We start from the raw sequence: 26427 nt of genomic DNA, 5'->3' as shown, positions 1-26427 counted from the left end.
AACCAAGTGCTGTCAGGCTAGCAGAGGTAGGCATTACTCCCAGATGTCAGCTGCACCCCTTTCCCAAATGTTACAGCTCTAGCAGAGATGGCTGAAGATGAAATATGAACATACAACTTCTGCTGGTTTCAGTCTGTCCTGTTCCTGACTCTAGATGGAGGGACACATGGAGACAGCCGTGGGGCAATGTCATCTCAGCAAGGCACTCTAGTTGGTGAGTGGAAAAAAATACCAACTATGGCACAAATAGAAATTGAATCCAACTCTTTTGAGTCTGTGCACCTTGACCATACCCTCTGTCACCAGAAACTTAAGTCCAGATTAGCAGAGCAGTTTCCAAATATGAAATGTCTGCTACCAGACTCTCCACAAATGAACCCCTTTTTAAGCTGCTTCAACTTTTGAAGATGAAATAAGACCACAAGGTGAGCCCTTGTGTGAAGCACCACCGATTTGCTGAGCACTAGGTTGGGAACACAGGCCTTCCGAGAGCTCAAAATAGTGAGGAAGGTTATGACAAGGCCATGCAGAAGGCGTGAAATTAGTATAGGATTCATGTTATCCATTAACAGCAGCCCACAACCTTGGATTTATCACCTTCCACACGGGGTCCCAGAGCAGTTCATAGGAACTGCTGAATGGACTCTCCAAATGCATAGGTAGCAGTACTTATTAAACCAGTTTACAATTGGGGTGAGGTGAAAGACCTCAAAAGCCTAAAGTGACTTTCCAGTAATCACATAGCAGAGTAAGTTGCAGATCTTAGGGCACAGTTAGGGTAAAAACTAGGTCTCCTGAAACACAGACCTACCCTACAGCCAAGAAAACATCCTGTCTCGGCAAGATAAGCAAACTTTTCCACAGTGTTCAGTTTCCAAATGGAGTGTTTCTGGCTCTGGCTCTATTTAAACAGAAAGGCTAGCTAAAGTCCACCTACTATTCACCCAGCCCAAACAGGCAATGTAAGAATCTGCTTGTACTGGCAGCACATAAAATGAAAGTACCATAGATTACAGGCACCACACGAAAGAGTTAACAGGATTTTACTTTTATGAGAGGTTCATTCAGGGGTCAAACAATTTCTGAAAAGTTGTTATTGCGCTGTTATTACATAATTCCAGTGGGTAGCCAAGACAGAATTCTGCACACACTGAAACAGGAGGAAAACAGTTCAAACAAGCTGGATAGGGTTCCTTTTCCATTCTGCCTCTGCATCATGAATGGGACTGTTTCTTTACAGGATAATGAATACATTAGCAAGAACCCAAGTTCTGGAAAGGTACCTGCAGAGCCATCGAATCCAGAGATGAACGCCCGTCTGCAATCACAGGGTGCCATGTACTCGCTCTAGAAAACAAGAGGCAGCAATTATTTATAGCAGCAGGGGAAAAAAAAGATCAGCTGATGAGAAATACTTTGATAAACTTTAGACACCACAGAGAGAAAAAAACGAGTTAAAAAATCCTAGGCTCTACTTCGTTGGAACATTTAATCATCTGTGATTATATTGCATTTATGTCCAACTCGGTTTTGGTTTATTGTTGTTTTTTTTTCTTTAAGCTGCAGCACTTTTCTCCCACAAACGTCTGTAAACAGTGAAGTGCTTCAGAGTTTGCAGATGTTTATTTCACACTCAGCCTCCCCTTTGGGCAACAAACAAATGCTGCCTTTGAAGCTGCAATGTGAAAGGAAGAGAAACTAGAAGCACCTCTTGATCTCGGAGACCAGAGTAATCAGCGCATATAATCTGTGAAACTCACTATCTCCAGTGAAGTCCACTCACTGTCTGTTTTAAGAATGCCTTTAAGACTTTGTTTCCCACAACAATCACTGAATCACACAGAATCACATCATTCAGTCCAACCCCCCTGCAAAGCAGGATCACCTATACAGATGACAGAGGAACACATCCAGGTGGGTTTTGAATATCTCTAGCGAGGGAGACTCCGCCGCCCCCCATGGCAGCCTGTCCCAGTGTTCTGTCACCCTCACAGGGAAAAAGATTCCTCCTCGTGTTTACATGGAGCTTCTTGTGCCTCAACTTGCACTCCTTGTCCTGTCATTGGTCATCACCAAGCAGAGCCTGGCTCCATCCTCCTGGTACTCACCCTTTACATATTGATAAGTATTGATGAGGTCACCTCTCAATCTCCTCTTCTCCAAGCTAAAGAGCCCCAGCTTCCTCAGTCTCTCCTCATAAGAGAGATGTTCCATTCCCTTAATCATCTTTATGGCTCTGTGCTGGACTCTCTCAAGCAATGTCGTTGAAGGAAACCATCGAGCTGGTAAAACTGTTAAAACCTTAACTCTTAGGATCATGCTTAATTAGACACTGATCCTCTCACGTCTTCCCTGTCTACTCAAAACCCAACTACACCAGAAACCACCAGACCATGTTTTGATGAATGATAGGAAATCCAAAACTACTCATCCATCCTCAACCCAAAACGATCACAACTTCTGTTTGTGTACACAACTGTTGGCAGTACTACAGAAGAGCTTGAGAATGCATAGATATCTGACATCCCCAGAGGCTCCCAAAATTAAAAGAAAAACTGTACCTTGAAATGGCTCACACAACATTTTTATGAGATTCCATCCTGGCAAGTCTAGAGGTCAGAACTGCTCAGTAGGCCTGTTAATTAATTAGTACAACTCAGCAAATCAGCTTAATCCAGGCTGACAGTGTTGATGTTTGATTTGCACACTCCCTGGATTTATACCTTCAAATGGTCTGGTGCCAAAGTCTCTTTCTCTGCCCATAAAGTTCCTCTACACCAAGCTGTGCCATGGGAAAAGAAACATTTTAGGGGCTGAGCTTGGAAATTACAGGCCAATTCTTAAGTAGTTTTAGTTCTTACTGTGATACTGCATTTCCCCGTCTTTGGCCAAGGCTATTTTTAACTCATCTGATTGTTAGAAAACACTCCCTTCAAATCTGTTACTCTTTACTGTTCTAAAGAAGGCAGAAGGTTGAAAGCACTGGAGTGAATGAGAAGCACAAACAGCAGCACCTGGAAACAATTCTATTTCCAATCACCTCACAGTCAAAACCCCTCCAGAACAGGTATGTCTCTCCCCTCCTGAGGAGTCACCCTAAGCAGCAACTACCAACCACTCAACACTACCATTCAGAAACCAAATGGTTGAAGAGAGGATTTGGCTAAGTAGCTTTGCTCCTGGTTGCTAGGGAAGATTCCTGAGATACGCTTGCAAGAAATCCCCTATTTTATCCAAACACTAATGTAAGTTGGCAGAAATAGAGTGGATATTGAGATTATGGGTGCCCTTAGCTCAGCCAGTCCAGTTCCCTGTGCCTCTCCCTGTCCATCCCCACAGACTTGACAGGACTGTGACATATGTTCAGCAGCTGTGGGGAGAAGAAGGGTCAGGAGACCTTAGGAGTCCTCTGCACATCTCTAGCCGACGGGGTGCATCTGCCTCAGCCTGCCACAGCACTGCCTTCACCAATAACTGCCTTTAAAATAATGAAGGAGACATCAGCAGGACAAAGTTGCCTGGAGAACAGAATCAAGCACGTATTTCCCTGGCTACCCATCTCAAAGCAGGACAGACATAAAGGCAGAGTGATGCCAAACCTGAGGAGAATTCCCCATTTCCACATCTCCAAACAACTCCTCAGCCTGTTGACTACTACTACTCCCCATCTCCTACATTTCTCAGCTCAAAGCTGGGGCACCACCTCCCAGAGTCCAACAACTAAAAGGGATGTTGGAAAAATTTCCCATTGTTGAAAATCACGTCACTAAGCACCTCCCAAATCAGTTGCTTCCCTCTCCTTGCCCAACACGGCAGAGACTGCAGGTCAATGTGGTTGTGCAGACTGACAATTTCACATTCACAGGAAGGCTTAACACTGAGCTTGTGCAGTAAAAGCACAGAACAAAGAAATGGATTAAAAGCTTTTTTTTTTTAATCTGAAAGGAAGAAAAGAAGCCTATCACTTTTATACCTGGTAAAAGAGTTGACCTAAATTAACTAAGACCTTGATTATGTGGGAAATACCTCATACTGTCCCATTCACAGACAAATCCAGGGAGTATTTTAAGAGTTTACCATGAAACAGAAAGGATTTAAAAGGAAGTATGAGGGATTTGGAAGGGAAGATAGTTCATTCATCTGTCAGTCTGAAATCTTGCACACCCACCTGTTCTGTTCCATGCAGCAACCCACTCCCACTGTGCAAAAATGAGCCTATGTTTTGCACGAGCTGAAATTACAAGGGAAACACCTGCGTACGCCACACAAAGTACAGGACACAGCACAGCCAGAACAAGGTACGTCCCTGGGGCTTGTCTTGCTGCTCTGATGGCCTTCAACCCAGCTTTTCATGTCTGCTTTCCGCCACACCTGTCAGTCCTTGACACACAGACAAAACTGCAGCCTGTATCAGAAGAAACCCTCAGCTAAGTCAGGATAGACCCCAAAAATCAGTGGTGCTTCTCACCAGAGCCTGCATGATCAGGCCATAAACAAGTTAAAACTTATTCTACCCTAATGTCAACCAAGATCAGCAATGAAAAGTGCAGCTCACTGCTCTTAGTGCTAGGACACTGATGCCATTAAAGAACAAACACTGCTGGAAGGGAGGTCAGTATTCATTGTGAAAAAGCTAACCACATTGGTAAGATTTGGAACAGGTCAGTGCAACCTGTGTACAAGATGCTTCTCACTCTGTAACTCTGACGATTCTTCAGCTCAGAAAAAGCGTGTGTGAGAGAAGAGAGCCCTGAGCAGAAAACAGCTTCTCTGCCAACCCAAACATTGGGCCCTGAGCTGGGCAGGTGCTTCCTTGATGTGGAAGACCAGACAGAGCTGACCAGTCACTGGTGGTGTCCCCCAAGGATCAGTCCTGGGCCCAGTCCTGTTCAATATCTTTATCAATGATCTGGACGAGGGGATTGAGTCCAGCATCAGTAAGTTTGCAGATGACACCAAGCTAGGAGCAGGTGTTGATCTATTGGAGGGTAGGAGAGCCCTGCAGAGAGAGACCTTGACAGGCTGGATGGGTGGGCAGAAGCCAATGGGATGAGATTTAACAAGGCCAAGTGGAGGGCTCTGCACTTTGGCCACAACAACCCCAAGCAGCGCTACAGGCCGGGGACAGAGTGGCTGGAGAGCAGCCAGGAAGAAAGGGACCTGGGGGTACTGGTAGATAGTACCTGAACATGAGCCAGCAGTGTGCCCAGGTGGCCAAGAGAGCCAAAGGCATCCTGGGTTGTATCACGAACAGTGTGGCCCTATGAGGAGAGGTTGAGGGAGCTGTTTAGCCTGGAGAAGAGGAGGCTCAGGGGTGATCTCATTGCTGTCTACAACTATCTGAAGGGACACTGTAGCCAGGTGGGGGTTGGTCTCTTCTCTCAGGCAACCAGCAACAGAACAAGGGGACACAGTCTCAAGTTGTGCTGGGGGAGGTATAGGCTGGATACTAGGAGGAAGTTCTTCACAGAGAGAGTGATTTGCCATTGAATTGGGCTTCCCTTGGGCTTCCCAGGGAGGTGGTGGAGTCGCCATCCCTGGAGGTGTTCAAGAAAAGACTGGATGAGGCACTTAGTGCCATGGTCTGGTTGATTGGGTAGGGCTGGCTGACAGGTTGGAACGGATGATCTTGGAGGTCTCTTCCAACCTGGCTGATTCTATGATTCTATGAAATATGCTTTCACTGAGTCAAGGCCTAGGAGCGGAAACCAGGCCCAGTTAAGTTGTGACTGGCTCCAAACCCAAGCTCTAATCCAAACATCATTGCTTTCCATTAAGGAGAAAGCTCCTTCAGTCTCTGAACATTCCCATATGGGCAAACTCCAGGTTCAATGTAAACTGGGTGACACAACATTAAACCGGATCCTGCATTTACCACTGCAACATTCCAAAAGCTCAGACAGACATTTTTAACTGAATCACAAGGATGTAGGTGCCTCCCAAAACCACAGCATCTCACGCCATAATGATCCTTTGACACCTCCATCCCAAGACCCTCCTAGCATCCATGAAAGGAAGTAAAGCTCTTTGTATGGATCTCAGTCCGCTTTTGGCTGGGACTGTCCTCCTTTCTCTCCAGCCTCTGGATCACCCAGGTTGCCAAAGTCTGTTTCTTCTGACTTCTTATCACCAGCCTCAAAAATTTCAAGAACCAAAGCAGCCAACATTCAGGCCTGGCTGCAAGAGCCACAAAACCAAGCTATTAGCAGCCTTGGTTAAGCCAGAGTCAGAGCCAGCTATGTTTGAGAAGCTCTGCAAGTCTTTCAGCTCCTTATACTATAACTAAGCATGGAAAGCAAGGGATACAACTGATGGCAAGACTCCTGGCAGTATTATAATCGAAGCCTTCTAGTCTTGGCAAGAAAACCAGTATTTAAAAGCATCTCAGAGTTCAGAGCGCAAACATCCCTTGTATTATGAAGCTAAATTAGTCATCAATTTGCAGCACTGGGGCTGTATCAGCATCAGCCCAATCCACAGACTCCTTTGCAACCCAGAAGATAAAGTTTCCCCCAAACTAAACCCTGTGTCAACACCACAAGAGGGAATGCCCTCTTTGTTGACAAGTTCTCTGATGTGGCCCCCAGGACAGCCCTCAGGAATTGCCAAGAAAGACAGGGCAGCAGTAAGTAGCTTGGACTGTGGGGAGGAAATATCTCAAGTCACCAAAAACTTGGGTACCATTAAACCACAGTCTTATTAGTCAGACAGGGAGCTGCCTAGAAGCAAAACCTGACTGCAGGGCTGTAAAGTTCTTACTTGCATAGAGGAAAACAAACCCTTCTTTGGAATGTGGGGAAGCTGCAACGATCAGCTGATCACAATCTACCCGGAATCGGTAATCCAGTTCTGAGATCAACAGGTTTCTGCCAATCCCTACAATTGCACCAATTTCCACATTTCACAGACAAAATCCTGCAACAGCTAGTCAGGAGGCACCAGAACCAGCAGCTTTTAGTAATCATTTCCATTCAGATAGATTCACTCCACAGAGAAACCTGACCGACTTGCCCAGCAGGAAATAGCTACATGGGGTTCTCTGCTTAACTGCGCTCTGTCAAGGAAAAGAAAGCAACAGAAAAACCCAGAAGTCCTGAGGGTCACATTCTTCAACTCACATGACAGCATTTTATGTCTAGTGAAATGAAACCAGAGTTATATATGGACAGAGGCAGCTCGAGGCAGGAATGCAGCAGACAATAGCAGCTGCAGAAAATGCCTTCCCTCTACCTGCCCAAGTTTGGATTTCCCTATGAGGAAACATGATGCTGCACATACAGTCCCAGGGCACAGGCAAGCCTGGACGTGGTTCACCCCAGTGCCAAGTCGAGGGCAAAGGTTCCGATTCAGTTGCATTTTGCCCTAGCGCACCCCGAGGTAAAAGCGAGCTCTGGATGTGAGCCAGGAAAGCTTCAGGTCTTTTGTTTCCTGAAAATGGCTGAGGAGGGGAAAAAAACCTTGGCAGCTCTTAGGTCCCCTAAGAGAGTGAAGAGTGAAACTAGCATACGAGCAGGCAGGGGAGGTAAAAGGCAGTTTAGCAATTTAAAATTAATGTCATAGATTACAAAAATCTGAACAGTGAAAGCAGCAGCACACAACTGTTAGCACCACAGGTTACTACCCGGCAACCAGGCTTCTGTCTTCACTGCACAAAGAAAGCTGATGCACAGCAACTTCAAAAGGGAAGCCTCACCGTGGCCTGTTTCTGCCCTGCCTTTTCTAACAGCCTCTCTGTGCAGGACCTGAAGTGCTTTAGCATAAGGCATAAAATTCCAGCAAGAATTGGATCTAGCAAAAGGAAAGCTCTGCAAGGAATCTTTCTCCACTTAGCTAAAGAATGTGTTGATCAGGAGGTGCTAATGGGGAAACTAAAACCCAGATGATGTCTTTTCCTCCCCCAGTAAATCCATTCTTCCCAACAGCCAGGATGGGGACAGCAAGTGCTCTGGCAAGCTTCCTTTTTTGCAGCATGAGCTCCCTGGAGGCAGTCTGATGAGAAGTTGCTGGTGGAAGATCCATGCTGATTTGTTACAAGAACATAAAACCCTTAGTCTCCTGAACAAACTCCAGAAACTTTTCCCAATTTGATGTTTCTCAGGTTACACAAGTTTTTATGCTAGAACCATTAAAGCAAGTGAATGAAGGATTACTTTAGTCATCTCTATCTTTCATTTTTTGCAAGAAAGAAAAGTGCAATCATTCCCATACTCCAGAAATACATACATACCTGGTGGGCATCTCCAGAGGGCACGATGTAGGCTTGAATAGGCTCCTGAACATACTTGGGACTCTTCATCACCTGCCGCAGTTGCTTCAGCAACTCTGTTGTAATTTTTGGACTCATTTTCCTACCTGTAACTAAACAAAGTAAAAACTTTAGAGACTGTCCAGTCACCCCAGGTCACTCAAATACACAGGTGTGCTAGTTTGAAGCAAGCTAGAATGTTTTGGTGAGAAAAACTAGACCATGGGCTGTGAAAAGGAAAACAACGGTGATGTCTCCTTCCCTCAGAGTCTTGCTGAAGAAAAACGTAAACATTAGATAACACTCTCGCCATTTTTGCTTCACTTTCTGGCTGGGCTCGGACTGAACTGCATCTTCCTAACCTCACCTGCCACTCACCTTTGCTTCTTAACCTCTTGGCTGAACCTCTTTTCTTCCTTAGGGGGTAAAGTTGAGAGGGGCAGGGGGAAGGTGCAGAGGTGGTTTAGAGCCCCTCCTGGGGACTCAGGTTTCTGGGAGGGGAGTCACTTGTGTATTTCTGTATATAACTGCATATACTGTAAATATCTGCTTGTATATTGTGCTAGCTGTAAATAAATAGCTTCATTTATATTCCCAGAGCCCGGCTGAGTCTAGTCCGGGTACCTTCTTAAGTGTGGGAGGAGGGTAACACCTTAACCACCACAACAGGCTGAAGGCCATCAACATTGGAAACTCCCCTTGCAGACAACTGTGCTAACATCATCCCTCTGAACACAAAATTCTTCCTGTCTTGTCACTTCACTCATATTCCTTGAGAATTAGAGACCAGGTTGAAGACAGAAAGTCAAAGCTGGTCTGTCCAGTGAAGAACATTTCCCATTTGGTGAAGGACTGGCATGCCCAGTCGTGATACACACAAGCTTAAACACACTTGACAACCCTTCTTGCATGTGGACAGCATCAGAAACTAGAACGTCTCAGATATGCTCTCCGACAGCCAAGAAAGGTCTCAGCATGTGATGCTGATGGTCCCAAACACCCAAAGATCCTGACCTATCCTGTGGACCAGGAGAAACTTTCACTCTTTTCACTCTGGGGGTAGAGATACTGCAGCTTGTCTGCCAAAGAAGCACAGGTTCCTGGGAGAGCAAGTCATGCATGTCAGTGACTGAGAAATGGAATAGTGCAGAAGGCAGTTTTTCCAAGTTTCACTATAACCCAGGGTTTCGTAGCAAACTGGTAACCAGGTTAACCCGGGCAAAAGAAATCTGCTTCCAAGGACATACACAGGGATGCACTCACTGGCCTTATTTACTTCCGAGCTGTGTGTTAGCTCACCTACACAAAACTAGAAGAGGAGGAACAGCCCACTGAGCTCTCAAGTGACTGCCAAGGCACTGGTAGGAAGGCTTAAGGAAGACTTCTCTGAAGACCTTTGGCAAATGCTCTGCAGATCTCAGCTGCTATCAGGCAGGCAGTGGTGGGGGACAGTGAATGGAAGACAGAGATCAGAGGTGAAAATAAGGGCACGGGCCAATCGTCCCTCTTTTTTTGGTTTTGCAGTGAATGTGTCTGGCATTGCAGTGAACATCAGGCTCTCAATCTGCCACGCAGAAACCATCAACAGCCAGGGCCCACTGGGAGCACTGTGCACAGTGATGCACCACGCTGGGCTGCTGTGCTGGCCAGAGTGAAGGCTGCAGTGGAAGGCATCAACTGACTGCAGAGGAGGTGCAAGCTGCGAGGGAGGTCAAGCATGAAAGTCCATGAAAATCAAATAACCTGAACCTCTTCAAAGGTTCCTCATCTTTTCTTCAATTACATCTCCGAAGGGAGCCCAAAGCAGAGTAATTCCCCTCCTGGCCTTCTACCTTTCCCTTTAACATTTTTAAGAACATGCTGCGATCTTACAACTTCAATGCTGTACTTTCCAGGCCAAGGTGTCTAGGCTCTGTGCTTCTTGAATGACATGCTATGTAGTATTTTATTTTGACCAGTTCATTTCATGGCTCATTTCACAAAGAGATCATAGATGGGAGAAGCACATAGTATGCAAGCCTCAATCATATTTTGCCTATCCAGGCACTTACTCTGTTTACATCTTAGTAACTACCAGGAACCCCAGGTGACATTATGATCTTATACCAAAACAGAATGAAGACACAGTCCCTGCCCTGTGATGTTTGCCATCTAAATAGCAAGACAGAAGAGCTGTCTCCACTTCACAAGCCATCAGAGGACACGATTTGACCAAGGTCACACTGTAGCACAATGACCAAGTAAAAAAATTAATCAAGATCTGATTCATTTGGGTGTAAACACCTCAACCCAAGATCACCATTCACACATCTAGATCTCTGTGTGACTGTCTGCCCACAAGTACACTTGTTTAAAACTCAGACCACAGGAAGCAAATTAAACTCAAAAAACACCACACACTAAATTCTCAAACTGGTATCTTGACTGCAGTGCCTTTGCCAGGACTAGACTGTACCTCAGATTTATTTCCAGGCCAAATTTCATAGCTTTACAGTGTTTGCAGGCTACACTGAGCTTTTTTACATGGTGATTGTTTCTGTCTGTCCTCTGTAACACTCTGCTGTAACATTCTGTAACACTGATGCTGATTTATGTTCAGATGGAAAAAAACCACAAAGGAGAGAGAGCAACAACATAGTGACTAGCCAACAGAAAAGAATCTCTTTCTACAAACTCAGAAGGACACAGCTTCTTTTCTTGACCTGTGCTTTGTCTCCAGGAGCCTAGAAGTCTAATTTAAATAGGTAAGAAATGATAAGGCTTTGCCTTTTAATAATGCTCCTTGCTGACAAGCTACAGTTTTTTTAGTAACTAAGAAACTCTCTCAAGGACAAAAAAAAAATCATTAAAAATGTACTCTCACTGTTGAAAGATTTGCTTGTGATATTAAAAACATAACTAAGGTACATTAACAACAAAACCCAAACTAAGGAAGGCATCTATTTCAGACAACCCCTGTAGTATAAGAAACCACTTTAAAAAATCTTCCACAAACTTTCCAATAAAGTTGTTCTTCAGTTTCCAGAGAAATAGAGCTGTTTTCTCACAGATCTTTGGTAGTCATTTACTCTGGTCCCCCTATAATTTTTAACAGGTGACCATTCATTTCTTGGCCATAATTATAAGCCTCTACAAAGTTAAACCAGCTCCTCTATCATTATTTAATCATTGCAGTGATGAAAACCAAACACAGATGAAATGAAGGTAGTAGCTTTAGCAATGCACTAAACAGGCCCACTATTTGCCCTAGCGTTTCAAAGGTAATGAGCTGTTGGTTTGTTACCTGCCACTGTAGATCGCCACGTCTGGATGCCCCTTGCCTCTACTCACACAAGATACCATTCAGCTCTTGGCTTAGCCTTCATAAAGCTCTATTGTGCCTGAGAAAGCAAAGGGCAAAAATCATATAGGTAACAATCTTTGGCCCCCATAAAACATTCTCATCCCCCAGCAAAGAGCTGAAAATGCATTAATGCCACGTTCCACTACAAAGATTAGAGATGCACTGAGGGTGGACCATGGCAGGGGCAAGGAATGTCACAAGGGTTTGTCACCTGCTTGTAAGGACTTACAATTAAATCTTGCAACTGTCAGCCATTTTACACCTATTTGTTTTTATTCTGTCCAGAGGCCACTCTCCATTTTACAGATGGGGAAACTAAGGCAAAGCAGAAATAATGTGCACTGCAGCATGATGGCAACTGAACCCCAAAATCTGTCAATGTCTAGACATGTATTATCTATACTACACTTGGACTGACGGAGTAAGTTCTCCAAGAGCCTATGCCAGATGCTGCCTTGATAGCATCGCCATCACACACGTGGGGCAAGGAGTGACCACGAAAATGCTGCCAGCGGAACCTCCTTCTGCCTCCCACATGCACAGAGTGATGGGATGCTGCAAGCCCAGCTACCAGCAATGGCAAGGATCAGGAACATAAGTCCCTTTGTATCAGTGCGTGCGTCAGTGCCACGGCAGGGCTAGGAAGCGAGGACAGCAGGTCAGGCTACATCTGGGTCTGCCTGTGGCTGTTGTGTGAGATCACCCTGAGCGTGTACGTCCTGCCTGCTTCACGCACGCTCATCCTTTGCTGGTTTCCTCTTCGTTTGTTCTCTCCATGAATGAACTTGTTCAGTAAGCATGTAAGCTTCCATTTTAACAATCTCTCAGCCAGGCCTCTCTAGTCTGGGCTGGCAATGTGCACCGAGTCACAAACCCCACCGCTTGCTTCTCAGTACCCACCTCCATCCCAAACTCAACGAAACCGTCCAGCCTAGCCTGTCCCCACTCAGCCAAATGCCCCACAGACGAGTGACGGGGCCAGTAGGGCCTGACAGACCCCGGCCGGGCCCGACAGACCCCGACCGGGCCCGGACGCCCGCACAGGGCCCAGCTGACAGAGCCGGCAGAGGAGGCCGGGCTTAGGTCGCGCCGAGGCTCTGCGGCCGCGCCCCCACGTAGACTGAACGTTCTCTGCCACTAAGCCGGCATCACCCACCGGGGCCTGCCCCCGCCCCGCCGCTCCTCACCTGCCGCCGGCCCGCCCGCCCGCCGTCCGCCGCTGCGACGTCAGCGCTCACGTGGGCTGCCGCGGCCAGCCGCCGTCGACGTTGCGGCTGATGTCACGGGGTGCCGGCGGCGCAAGGCGGGTGCAAGGCGCCAGCAGCGGGGCTGGGGGCGGATGGGCATTGCCCGCGGGGCTCCCGCCAGGCCTGCTCCGGCTCCCGGCCACAGCCGCACTGCCCAGCGCGGTCGCTCTCCTGGGCCCAGCGGCGCCACCCTCCCTGTCCTGTCCCGTCCCATTCTATCGCCTCGGCTGCCCGCAGCCCGGTGCTCGGCGCAGTGCCCGCCGGGCGAGCCCGGACAAGGATCTGAGGGCGGAGGACTCCGTCTTCCGGAGGAAATGGGACAAAGACAGGGTGAAACGTAGGGCAGGCCAAGTGTGTTGCAACTGACCGGGAAGCGTAGGCGTTTGGCGGCTGCCGGTGTCTCCCCTCAGGAAAAAACGGAGCCCCAAGAACCTCGGTCTGAATTCGCCTCTTTCATCTGCTTCCCTCTAAAACTCCCAGATAGACCATTTGGAACTGGTATTTGAGCTCCCCGACTCTGCTCCCCCCTCACCCCGCGCAGCTCGGCCCGCCGCTTCGGGGCTGCGTGAGGCGGGGGGTGAGGGAGCCTGGGCAGCGCCCGATGTTCTGGGGTGGGCGGTGTGAGCCTCAGCCCCGAACTGACGGGCGTAGCCCGCAGCTTGCTGCCTGGTGCTGAGCACAGCTCCAGGAAAATGCTGGCCTCCTGTGACTTTGCTTAAAGCCTCATCGGAAGATACACCATCTACTTTTCAAAATAAATGGCCACATCTGCAGGGAAGGAGGGTCGTGTTTGTAACGAGAGCGAGTGCAGCTGTTGTGAAACTGGCCATTTGCAGTGGGTGCTCCCTAAGGAAAGTAAATACCTTCCACTACTCTCCTCTGCCCCGGTAGAGTTTTTACAGGTGGGTTGTTTAGTCAGCCCCATTGGCAAAGCCAGCAGGCTGTTACAGGGAGGAGAGTATCACCACCAAGAAAGGCTTCAACAAAAGCAAATAGTCTGCTTGGTAACTGTGTCCAGGCTGAAGGGGTTTGCTTTCCAGCAGTTGGTACCCTGGGAGCCGTCAGCCCACGCATTGTGACAGTGGTGTAGCCACCCCTCTTCTGTGCGGTTTAGTGCACTCGGTATAACTATGACAGCAAAAGGTGAAGAAACAAAAAAAGTGTGCTGGATGGAACCCATCTTTGTTCAGGGCTTTCCATGCATCGTGGACACTCAGTAGGAGAGGAGTGGGACACTAGCAACCACTACTTAGAGCAGGAAGAGTTTTTCTTTCGTCATTCATCTCTTCGGATGAAGTTATTTGCCATTTCACAATTATTCCACCCCATCTTCCAGCTTTACTCACAAAGGATTTATACAATCCCAGCAGTGTGGGACAGAAAGGTCCATTTAAGTCAACACATCACTGTCCCCCTCAGGGTGAACTACAGCCATGTTTTGCATTTGTATTGCAGACTGCATTATGCTCACCATGCAGAATATTTGCTGAGAAGATTAATTTCTTGGAAACCAGCCAGAATCCAGCAATGCTCATACTAAAGCACATGTCAGGACATTTTAAAAGCACCACAACGTTGGCATGATGACCATAGAAATTGCTTGCTGATGGTGAACTCTGCAGCTGAATCCAATCAGTGTCGTGAAATGGTCCTTTCAGCTTCCTCTGACTCATAATAATACTTGAGGTCAGACTGCAGCTCTTAATACAGGGCTGTGAAGAGCTGCACCTGTTGAAGTGCTGCACTGGCCCAAGGAGGAATGGATCAGTCTGGAACATTTCAGATATTCATCATGTGTCTTTCCAGCTCATGAAGTCGTGCTGCACCAAAGGGATGCCTTTTAATCCCCTGTGCTTCCTGGCTTGTGCACGTTGTGCCCAAGCAGACAGGAGACCTTGGAACGGTCCACACGCTCCACACTGACTTCCCATGGGCAGAGCTAAGGACGTCTAGCCTCTTCTCTTCCTGCTTTGCAGATGTGGTGGTTTGGCTGAATTCAGGACAGTGGCTAAATGCAAGGTAATCTTAATGCCTGTGCCAGTGTAATTATTTGAGTATTTTTTTGCCAGTGAATCATTATTAAATCAGTTTGGGTTAGCTAATGGACCGTGGGAGCAGCGGAAATCAAATACAGGGAGGAAAGAAAATATATCTCCAGTGTGGGAGTTCAACTTGGGGAGTGTCCACAGCATGTAATAATCAGGCTACTCACAGAGGCCAGCATACCAGGGAAGGGACAGGTCAGGGAAAGCTCAGCATCTCTGTTGAACCTGCCTTATTACTTCCTCCAAGTGTGGACATGGCATCCTGCGTGTCCACAACCCGTCCAAGGACAGCAGCTACAACACTAGAGCAGATCTGTCCTGCCTCCTGTAGTTCTCCTACAATCCCAGAGTCAGAGGAGAGCAAACCAGGAGAATTTATTTGATTGATTTTCTCTACTTTGGTTCCAGCTCAGGTCAGAAATAACAAGTGCCACTGTGGACAGACTATCAATGTGATATTGATGTCTCTCTGTAATTTAAAGTGAAATAATTTAAACCACCACTAAAAACATCTTACTGCATTGTTTGGTGACCAAGATGTGTCCCCATTCTGTCTTTCTGATGAAGATCTTGATTTAATAATGCTTTAAAAAAAGGTCTGCATTCCCATCTCCTAAAAATGTGCTAAAGGAAGCAGAAAATAGAAGGGAAAACATTGAGGCATAGGAGGTTCCATGTGAACCTGAGGAAGAATTTTATCACTGTGAGGGTGACAGAGCATTGGAACCAGCCACCCAGGGAGGTTGTGGAGTCTCCCTCTCTGGAGATATTCAAGAACAGTCTGGATGCATTCCAGTGTGATCTGGTATAGGTAATCCTGCTCTGGCAGGGAGGTTGGACCAGATGATCTTTCGAGGTCCCTTGTGGCCCCTGAGGTTCTACGATTCTATGATTGTGAGATATTTTTATTTGCTACTGAGTGCCAGGTATTGCAGAGCCATGTTGTAAAGCCTTTTGTACCCAAAGGTGACTTCTAACTGGTTCTGACTCATTGAGCACTAAAATTTAGACTTAATTTCTTTCCCTTCCTGGCAGAATTAATAATGACAAACTGATGATGAGTATTCTCATTCCAGAAGTGTGGTCTTGTAAAGAAAGATATATCCAGGCCAGAAAGCACTTTGCAGACATCTGATTATGCTTGTGACAAGTTTTCTGCAGTAAACAGTTTACAGGTGGAGGTGTGACTGTGCCACATGGGCTGGTGTCCTGCCTGTCCGCAGAGACACCACTGTGTGCATCCCTATGGATGAGCCCTGGGGGGCGTCTGAGGTGGATGGGGGACTGGTGCTGACATATGGAGGCTGGTGGGTGCCCTGGCTGAACAAGACAATAGATTTCTGCTAAAGGCTTTGCCCAGATGAGCACAGGAGGCAGCACAATTTATTTCATTTGAATAATACATGACTATTAAGTTAAATAAGAGAAGGCAGAATGAGTTTTCCAGTTAAGCCAAAATGTTTTATGCTTCTTTCCTGGGCATTTTGGGTCTCTAGGAAGCTTTGAAGTGGCCTTAATGAACTTGCCAATGTAGATAATGTAAAACGCTTTAATAATTAATTTAGCAGGCCGTGCTGTCTGTGATATATAATCTGAAATGGTTAGAGATGAAACCACCCTTTCTAAGGAGCTGTTTGATCTCAGCTAAAATGGTGCAAGTTCTTTTGGGAAAGGTATTTTAAGAAAGAACTTCAATTTACCTTGCTTTAATTAAATTGTCCTAATTGTGCTATCTTTTATGTTCTTATAATACTGTATTTGCATCAGATCACAAAAGAGAGGGGCCAGGTAGAAAGACCTGACAAGTAGCAACTAAAATTGCCTGAGACCAACCCCACTAAGTGACATAGCCATTAACTTCTTTGTTGATCTGTACCTCAGATCAACTCAATCTTGATCTCTACCAAGTGATCAAGACCAGGAAATAAGCCATCAAAGACCTCCTTTTATCTTATCAACCCTCCTATATCCGTGATACTTTTATTGTGGTTGTAACTTTCATTTCACTGACCTTGTCCTGTTGGGCACCTATGAAATTCATACTCCTGAGATGATCCCTGCCAACCTTAGAGTGAGCCCACAGCCTTTTCACAATGGGAGCTGTCTGGCACCTTGGTGAGATGGTGGTGCTGGAGGCCAACTCAGTGACCAGTCTGCAACAGCAACACACCACTTCTCCCCTGAAAGCAACAATCGTGATGCTGTGGGAGACAGCAATAGGAAAGGGGAATTATATCAGGGTAGTGAGCGTGCCCTCTTATCGTGGACAGCAGATGCTACAGCTCAGCTCATGCTGAACCTAGATTTTAGTCCCTCCTAGCCTGGGACATCTAGACAGTGGACAGCAGAAAAAAGTGCTCCCAGCCCTACTTTCCCACCCCAGAAGCTGAAGTCACCAGCATCTCATGGCTTTCTCATGGCCATGGTCTCACAGCACCACAGCCTTGGCACTGCTTTTTAGCCTTGGGATACCCACAGGAGGTGGATGATGGGGTATGGGATTTTTCCACCCCAAAAAAAAAAAAAACAAACATGGAGCCAAAACTTGCCTTTATGAATGACTGAAGAACTTCTCCTGTCCTGACAGCACTGGGATTGCCCAAACAATAACTGACCACTTGCAGTCCTGTTTTGTAGGGGCTGTCCTGCAGACCTTTGTTTTACTCACAAAAGCCCTGCTGTGAGTTTGGTCGCATTCATGGCTCTGCGCTGGCTCGATGAGGTCACATCCTCCCAGCTCGGTTTGCCTCCGAGACACCAAGGATTTTAAACTCCAATTTCCTTCCTATTTACACCCAAGAAATTTACCTAACAACAATTAATGCCAGTGTTTTGGTAGCACATAACAGCAATGCTGCAATGTGCCAAGGCAAGCAAGGGGCCTAAGAACGGTGCAGCAGAAATTTGTTTGTATTTTAAGCTCTCAGCTCTGAGTTAAATGGAGGTTTCAAACATGTGGCATGAGTTCTTTTGGATCGTGTTTAAAATAAATTTAGTGTGTTTGGAAACAGTGAAACTAGAAACGGCAACAACAAATGGCTTGTTTGGGGGAAAAGATAGCAAGGAGAGAAGAAACAAGCCTATCTTGAGATCTTATCTTAGTTTGTCTTGGGAGGACAATTTATCCAGCCAGTACTGGAAGGTGATCATGTTTGGGTGGTTCCCAGCAGCTGCATTTGGAAAGGAAAGGGAGGCAGCAGCAGGCCAGGTAGATATCTGAGTACTTCCACGTCTGCTCTTTTCAGTTAAATACCAGATGTTAGGACTTCACTTGTAAACCTTTAACGACAAGGATGAAAATGGAATGTTTGCGAAGTTCTCTGCCTGGCTCTGTTTCAGCACCGAACTGCACACACATCTCTGCTCACCTGCACTCGCCTGTTTGCAAGTGAAATGTGAGCCTCGTGGCCATTTCTAGGATTTCTTAGTTTCCCCTTGTCTATTCTAGGAGGAAAATGGTGGGAAAAGCTAGATCTAATGCATACAAAAGGGACCGTAGTGGTCACTGGTGCCCTGTTAAGTGCTTTGGGAGATCATTAATTCAGCTTGCATAAAAACTCCATGCTGCTAAGGAAGTATACCTTGATGAATTGCATCTATTTATGGATATATTCCATATTTAAATATGAAAGTTATGCTTATTGCACAACAGAGACTTTTATTCAGATCGTATGATGCCCTTCTTTCTCAAAGTTTTCACTAGCAAAAACATTATCAGGCTGCAGTGACCTGCCTGTGTTTTGGCCCAACACCTGAGAAGCATTTTTATTACAAAATGTTTCCTTATCTGCTCTAGCAATAAAACTAATGAAGCAGATGTCTTTGCCTTCTGTAACACTGCTGGGTCCCACTCCTCTTCCTGCCTGCTCAGGGGACAAGCAAGAGTCCTCCTGTGAGCTCCTGCCAGAGCTCAGGTTAGTGGCATATCTCCACCAAGCAATGCTAACCTGAGTCTCTGGCATCTGGGATTGAGAGGCCAGACATGGATTTTGTTTCTAATTAACATCTGCAATATAGATGAAAGTTATTATGAATATATATAAGAGTTACATTGTACAAGTCCCAGTTCCCTCCCAAAGTTGCTGCCACTGTGAGTGAGACCCACTCACCTACTAAAAAATTCTTTCAGCCTGAACGTGTTGAAATAATTTGGTGTCCTGTCCTGTGCAACATATTAAATGAGTCAAACTACAAGAAACAGGTATTTATTCCAGTGGCTGCAAGAGTCCAGACACAAAGTGCCTGGCTCAGATAAGGGGACAAAGTGGAGAAGTTGGGATTAAACACTCTACAGGTATCCCATGTAGAAACCGTAAACCTTAGAATGTAGCCTGGGTCCTGTAACTGGTCTTAACAGCAGCAAACCCTGCAGTTGCCATGCAGCAGTCCCTAGCTGTGAGCAGCACTCAGACACAGACCTGGGCACTGGCATGTGCCCTCCATGTTACGCTGAACTCAGAGGCTGTTTGAGTGCTTCAGCCTGGCCACATTTTTTAACTCACCAAGGGATGATGATCTGTAGCCCACACCCATGAGAGGTCTCGGACCATGTGGGGCCCCATCTATGATATTTCGGGTCTCTGGACACTGCTGTCCTAAGATCTAACTGCAGAACAGAACCCTGAGGTTTTCAGATCAACTGTTCTCCTTAAAACAAAAGCTCATTACATTTGATTAGTCATTTTTATCTTTGAAGCCATAACTCTATATTAGGAGTAAAAAAAAAAAGGGGGGGCTGATTTCCCCCCCCCCCCCCCCCCAAACTAAACATGAAATGTGAGAAGCTGCAGAGAAGTTTGGAGGCTGTTTCATCCCTGTCAGATCAGCTGCTTGGCTTCTAGCAACTCGATATGGAAAATATTTACTCAAAACTTTGTGCAGGAGAAAGCACAAGCCTGAAAAAACAAATGAAGTATTGAAAAGGGTCCCTGTTGAAAGATGGTGCATATCCAGGGATGCTCCTTCTCTGCAGCTTTTCTGCTATGCACTAATTCTGTTATCTCCAACAGGAAATCACTACTCATGGGGTCCTGTTTGGGGTAATTTCTGAAAGAGACGTGGGTCCCAGTGGTGCTTGGGGTCTCTGAGGCATCGCAGCCTCTGGCTGCATAGGGTGGCAGTTGCTGGAAAGCAACGTGAGACCAGACCTCCAGCTGCTCCTGCCACCTGCAACCACTGGCCTTCATCTGGCAGCATCTGTGGAAAATAAAAAGTACCATTTTTATATTTAAAAATCTGTCTGTACAAACAGACCTTCCCTCAGACAGAGCTCTGCCTCCTCCCACATCTCGCCAAGTGCAGTATCACTGCCAGTGCTCCCTGGCTGCAGGAGTTGAGCTCCACTCATACAGGAGGAAAGATCTGCTGCTTCTTTCCTGTTCCTGTTTGCATCCTTTGCTACACTTGAAATGTGCTGTATCCTGAGTTATTCTTAAACAGGCCTTCCCATTGTTTGAGTCATGGATTATGAATTCTGTCCCTTTGAAGAAATATGACCTATGCTATGGAAAAGTGCGAATGATGTTAAGCCTGCACAAGATACTTATGTCTGTGACATACAGGAAAAGGATGAGTACTTTGTGCTGTTCTCATGAATGAAGCCACAGGAAGGAGGTGTGACGGGACAAGTAGGCAAGATGCTGGGAAGTGTCCACAGTTCCTGATGCTGCACTGTCTTAATTTACATCCTCACCCTTCATTTCCATTGACTGAAAATGTTCCTTGTAAAAGCCTCCTTTGAAACTAAAACCCTTGTCTTTTCTAAGAGGGGGCTTTTCAATATCTAATACCAGTGATTCAGACTTAATTTGTGACATTTGTGTTGTGACAGCATCTTGCTGAGTGGGGCTGGATGACACAAGGACAAGCACTGGTCCTGTGCATGTCTCTCCACAATATCATTGCTCCTTTATTCTCATCAGAAATGCCATTTGGGTGTTTGCAAGACCAAAAGTGCCTTTCTGATGGCTGCAATCTCCTCTCCAGAACGCTGTTACAGCCACACGGGGTGTATTTTGCTGGAGCCAGGTAAAAAGCTCTGTGCAGGCAGGCACTGAGCATCCCCGGGCACAGGCTGCAGTCTGGGGTGTTTGAGGTTTGCTGCTGGCACTATGCATTGTCCCTGTGGTCACTCAGCCTTTTGTCCTCCCAGACCCACTCGCAGCCCACTCTCACTGCCACAGCTGTGCTGCCCTTCGCTGAGCTCCTTCTCTTGGCCCCTTGCTACTGGAGGCTGCTATCATGTGCAAGAAGGAAGGCGGCGACAAAACAAGCACAGCCAGGAGTCACATAATGTTGTTGCAGCCCTGCCAGGAAACAGACTGTAAAAGTTCCTGTATTTAAAGCTGGGAGATGAGTTTTATTGTTAGTAGTTGTTATAGCAACCCGAGGTGCCAGAGAGTAATACATGCTCAGCGCATTGCAACAGACTCTGACAAGTTCAAGGCTGTTGCCTCGCTGCTAAATCTCGTTGCCAAGGCAATGCAACATAAGGCAAGAGCCTAGAGAAATGAACACTGCTGACAGCTCGTGCCAGCAGGCTCCCTGATTAAAAGTAATTTTGGAAGTAATGATAACTTAAAAAGTGCAGCAGCAGAAGGGAAAGGGGAGCATGAAGATGGAGGAAAGGATCCAGAGGAAGAGCAAGGGCTTAATGTCAAACAACAGGTAAAGGAAAGATTCTGATTAAAAAGCAGTGTGGCTGAATAGGATATCTTAGCTCGTGCCACAGAAATGTGCCACATTTCTGAAAGAAGTGAAAAAAAAACCCCAAAGTTCTCTTTTTTTGCATTTGTTTAACTTGTGCAGTACTGCTGTAGTTTGTATGAGAACTTTGGCCTTTTCCCAGTGGTTTTGACTGCAAAAATTGTCAGTAAATTTATTCAGTGATGCAGGTATTGTTGTGAAATCCACGAAGTTGCTTGGTTAGCTTTGCATTTCATCTTCATTTCCAACCTTTTAAAACATACTTCATGGCAAAATATTGGTTGGAAGAGAGATAAAGCTGCAGGCTGATTATTCTCCTCTGACTATGATTCACTCTTAATGTTGACAGTATGCTCTGAGTTAGAAGAAGAGTACTACCCCAAGGGCCACAGTGTCAAAACAGATGATCAACACCAAAGAAACCAGGTAGTAAAGTTACTTTCAACTATCAATATAGTATTTTGACATGTGCTGTGGGGCACTAGGGTACTAAAATATGAGTCCTACTGAAGTGTCTCAAACAGATACACAACAATCTCAGCTGGACTTGTTGACTTGGCAATTGATTTTTGAGTAAAAGCATAATATTTCTTGAAGAATTACCATAACAGTATTCTGATCCAATCCTGCTTATGACTCAGGCATTTTACATTTCCATGGACTATCAACAGCTAAAAGTGACCTCTTGTTTTCCCGTTCAAGGACTGTTCCATCATGTGCATCTTGCAGTACTGCAGCAGTGTACAGCAGTATACCTGAGATCACAGCATGCACTATGGAGGAGTTTGTTCCTCTGGCACCTGCTGTGGATTCTGCAAAGTCACCTCTTCAATTACTTTGTACTATTTAAAAATGGGAAATTAAGATAGGGAAGTGATTTGCCAGTTGTACTAGAATTGGTTTTTGCATGCATCATGGGCTGAGCCATTCCTATTGACCTTCAGAATGTTCAAGCTTTTAATTAACTGTGAAATATTTTTGTACTAATGTGAAATTCTTAAGCCCTGGGCCAAGAAGCAGGCAGGTGACTGGTCATATGTTTGTAACAATCATTTGTTTTTCAGCAGCTAAATTGCAGTCAAAGAAATTAGCAGTATGTTACTTGCAACCTTACTACTGTTACTGGCATTTTTCCACTGTCGTCATTATCTAGCTGTGAGGTATTACATGATCAGAAAGAAGGGAAAACCTGGTTCAGGCAATTTTGAAGGGAACATGACATTGCCCCAGAGGATGATTTTATGTGAAGACTGTCCATTAGATAGAGAAACATGAGAATCCTACAACTAGGCATAATATTTTGTTTTTATTTTTATTTTTAATAAGAAAGCAAAAGGGAAGTCTAATTTTAATCTTAGTTTGGCTTCTCTGCTGGTGATTCCACACGTGGTGTTACTTCTTAATATATCCAGAAGAAGGTTTCAAAGCCCTCCAGAATATCCCTCATTTTTTCTTAAGAGATATGTACACAGAAGTCTGTCTAATAAAAAAGCCAAACCATATGGGCAGGTCACTCAGTAACATCAGTACTTCTCGATCTGCAGGATCCCAGAGCATTTCCAAGACCTGTCTGTCTTGTCTGCAGATCCCATCTGCCCTTGGTACCTGTGACAGTAGGGCTCTTGGAAGGTTTCTAGACCATCTTTATCCCCCCAAGCATGTTGTGTGATGTCTCCTCCAGGACAGATGGGATGGGTAGAGGAAGCTCAGACACTCTCCCCCAGAAGAAACCATGGCTGAATTGCACTGCAGCTAAGTGCACCTTGCTTGACATACATTGCAAAACATGGAGGCACAACCCAAGGGTATCCCTGTCTGCTGTCTTCTGCCTCCCACCCTTCTTCCCTGCTGTGCACCTATTCATTTGCTTCATAGCCACTCTCAGAGAGCAAGGAAACAACGTGGAGCTAGGACAGTGTATCATCAAGATAGTTACTGGTAGCAGAGTAGACAGCATTATTTCCAGAATGATTAATACTATTAGCACATGCTGAAGCTTAAGGCTGAAGAGGAATGGATTTTGATGTAAAAAGTTAATAAATGAGACAACTGTCAGAACAATGACTGCTGAACCAAGTAAAGATTCTTAGTGTATGAGATGTAAAGCACTGCCTGCTGGCGAGTTCTCACTGAAACTGCTGGTAAAATTCCCTTTGCCCTTCAGGCTGGGGAAATAGTCCACCAATAATGTGTGGCACAGAGGTAGCACAGCTAGCAGGGCACTAAGACTACTTCTTCAACTAATTAGCCACACAGCATTTTAGTAGAGCCACAGCAGTGGGATCAGTCCAGTGTTTAAGGGACTGCCTTGCCATGCCAGCCCAAACCATGCACTACTGCTACTGGAGCCTGTTTTGGGAGATCTTTGCACTGCTCTTTACTGTACATATATTGAATGCTCACAAGAGTACCAGTCTGAGGGCTGTTCTTGTTGCTGAATAAAAAGCACATCTTAAAAGGGCCACGTAAGTTATTTTCTCATAATCCCCACTTTGGAGGTCTTAAGTGCCATAATTGAAAACCTGCTGTTCATCTTCTGAAAGTCAGGTTTACCCTACTGCAGGCAGCTCCCAGAAGGACAGTATTTTGCATAATCAGTTACATTGCAGGGAATATTTAGCACTTTTCTGGTTTTCTTCTCCTGACATTTTTCTCACAGGAGAGCAGGCAAAAGAAAATCTAGTCATAGCTGTGCAGTATCCTCTTCCCTAGTTCCCTTTTTCATCTCAAATCATCAAAGCTACTTGTTTTCCTAAGACTTTTTGATTGCATAAGCAGGGTTTATTTTATTTTTTAATCTATTCCTCTCTTTTGTACATGAGAGACCTTGGCAGTAGGTGTCTTGAGTGGATTCACCAACCTCTGCTGGGTTTTGTTACTCTACATCTGTGTCCACAAAGAAGTCATATGCTTGGGCAATTTCTCTGGAGTAGCTAATTCAGCTTGAACTGATCCACATGATTCCCTTTTTTCAGTCTTGCCTTATGGCCTCTAAGGAATGTAGCATTTGCTGCAAGGGAATTACTATATCTTGGCAAGACACGTTGAGATCCTTGCAAAGACTTGTTAGGGACCAAGACTTCAGCCTCCAACTATTTCCTCTGATAATGCAGAATACTCAGAGCAGTTCTTTAGTCTTGAATAATCCATTTGAGGTTGTTTAAGGGAAACTAATGTTCCTGACAAAACCAGAAGGATGCTGCAAGAAAGTCTGGCTGGTGTTGTCTGCCTACTAGCAGGCTTTGAAGCAGAAACACAAAATGTCAGATCCAATTGAAGAAATCAGTGGCTCAGGATGCTTTGATCAAATAAACACCCAGGAGGAAGACAGGTCATGAATTATGGCAACACCTGCTGCACTGGGATTTGAAAGATTGTCCATCAGGACATGTGAAAACCTGGGCTGTCATATGTGCGGATGTAAATTTGATGTTTTCTCCTGAAGACTTGCCCATGTTCATACACAATGTTCACATCAGTGACAGGACTACAGACCCATTTGACTATGGCTGTTTTAGGGTTTTTTTAGCACTCAGTGTTGTTATCTTTCCATTAGCATCCAAAATATCTGATTATCCTGGAAGGCACCAGAGTATGAGTATCATATCTGCAGCTGAATCTCTCTGTTAGGAAACTGGTTACACAGCATGGAAAGTATTTTTGCTGTCTCATTTTGAATCATTGACAATGACATCACAAGTGAAGGAACCATATTGTTCATCTATAAGATGAGGAGGAACCACTTCCACAGCCTCAGCACATCACTGCCCCGAGCATGTGCTCGCAAGGCAGAGGCAAGGTCTGAGTTACAGCTTTCTCAAAGCATGGGGGCACAGCACCAGTGCAAGTGGCAGAGGGTGGATCACAAAACAAGTCACAGGGTCACAGGATGTTTGGGTTTGGAATGGACCCAAGGAGATCACCAAGTCCAACCTCCCTGCCAGAGCAGGACCACACAATCTAGCACACATCACAGAGGAACACATCCAAACAGGCCTTGAAAGTCTCCAGGGAAGGAGACTTCACAGCCCCTCTAGGGAACCTGTTCCAGTGCTCTGTGACCCTTACAGTAAAGAAGTTCTCCTTGTGTTGAGGTGGAACCTCTTTTGCTGCAACTTACACCCATTGCTCCTTGTCCTATCCCAGGGAGCAAGTGAGAAGAGCCTGTTCCCCCCTCCTGACCAGCCCTCAGATGTTTATAAACATTTATCAGTTCCCCTCTCAATCTTCTCTTTTCCAGACTAAAACGTCCCAGCTCCCTCAGCCTCTCCTCATAAGGCATGCCCTCCAGTCCCCAAAGCACTCATATCACTGAGCTGAGCTTCATAGCACAGCACAGAGGACAACGTAAAGGAACCTGGCCCCAGCAGCAGCCCCCAGCCTCAGCAGCTGGATTGCTCAATCCAAGTAAGGGTATCAGTTAGATGCTCAGAAGCTCCCAGCTGACTCACAGCCCTACTTCTTGGCTGCATGCTGGCCTCTTTACACCTCTGGTGTTGGAAAATGAAGTAAACCAGACAGTTCTCATTTCTACTTGGAGAAGCCCCCCCAGTTATAGAAAAATGGAGCAGAGTTTCAAGATCTAGAGGAGCTGGTTTCCTACCCAAAACCCAGGCAGGATGCTGGATCTGTAGCTGCAGTTTGGCTTGAGAGAAGGCCAACTCCAACACCACCATTTTCATTTGCTTTAATGTTGGCTGAACACTTGTACACCATTTTCCTATTCAGCACCATCTACACTTATACCAAAGTCTGAAGTCCCTCCAGCTTTCTGCGAAGTGGTGGCACAAATTGCATTTTTGTTCAGTGCCATTTGTTGTCACTCAGGTCATATTTTTGACA

The 26427-nt window shown here is 45.8% G+C and overlaps 2 protein-coding genes across 4 annotated transcripts in view; one reads left to right on the top strand and one right to left on the bottom strand.

The window, feature by feature from the left end:
• The window catches only part of XPNPEP1 (X-prolyl aminopeptidase 1), a 35433-nt gene extending 22556 nt beyond the window's left edge, over positions 1 to 12877 (bottom strand). Inside the window, exons 1-4 of one of the 3 annotated variants that reach the window (XM_064144427.1) lie at positions 12776 to 12877; positions 11529 to 11625; positions 8228 to 8352; positions 1284 to 1347 (exon numbers count right to left, since the gene is read on the bottom strand). In XM_064144427.1, coding sequence (XP_064000497.1) covers positions 1284 to 1347; positions 8228 to 8344 — 181 coding nt within the window. In that variant the 5' untranslated portion in view covers positions 8345 to 8352; positions 11529 to 11625; positions 12776 to 12877. Of the gene's footprint in view, positions 1 to 1283; positions 1348 to 8227; positions 8359 to 11528; positions 11626 to 12488; positions 12714 to 12775 lie in introns of those variants that run through there. The other 2 variants (XM_064144425.1, XM_064144426.1) reach the window with 2 other exon arrangements.
• ADD3 (adducin 3) overlaps positions 12847 to 26427 on the top strand; it is a 134321-nt gene continuing 120740 nt past the window's right edge. The window contains exon 1 of the mRNA XM_064144422.1: positions 12847 to 14854. The gene's annotated coding sequence lies outside the window, so the exon portion shown is untranslated. The remainder of the gene's footprint in view (positions 14855 to 26427) is intronic.

Source organism: Pogoniulus pusillus, chromosome 6 (assembly GCF_015220805.1).
Source record: "Pogoniulus pusillus isolate bPogPus1 chromosome 6, bPogPus1.pri, whole genome shotgun sequence".
Lineage (NCBI taxonomy): Eukaryota > Metazoa > Chordata > Aves > Piciformes > Lybiidae > Pogoniulus > Pogoniulus pusillus.
Note: the sequence above shows the minus strand (reverse complement) of the source record. Positions and strands in the feature narration are given on the sequence as shown.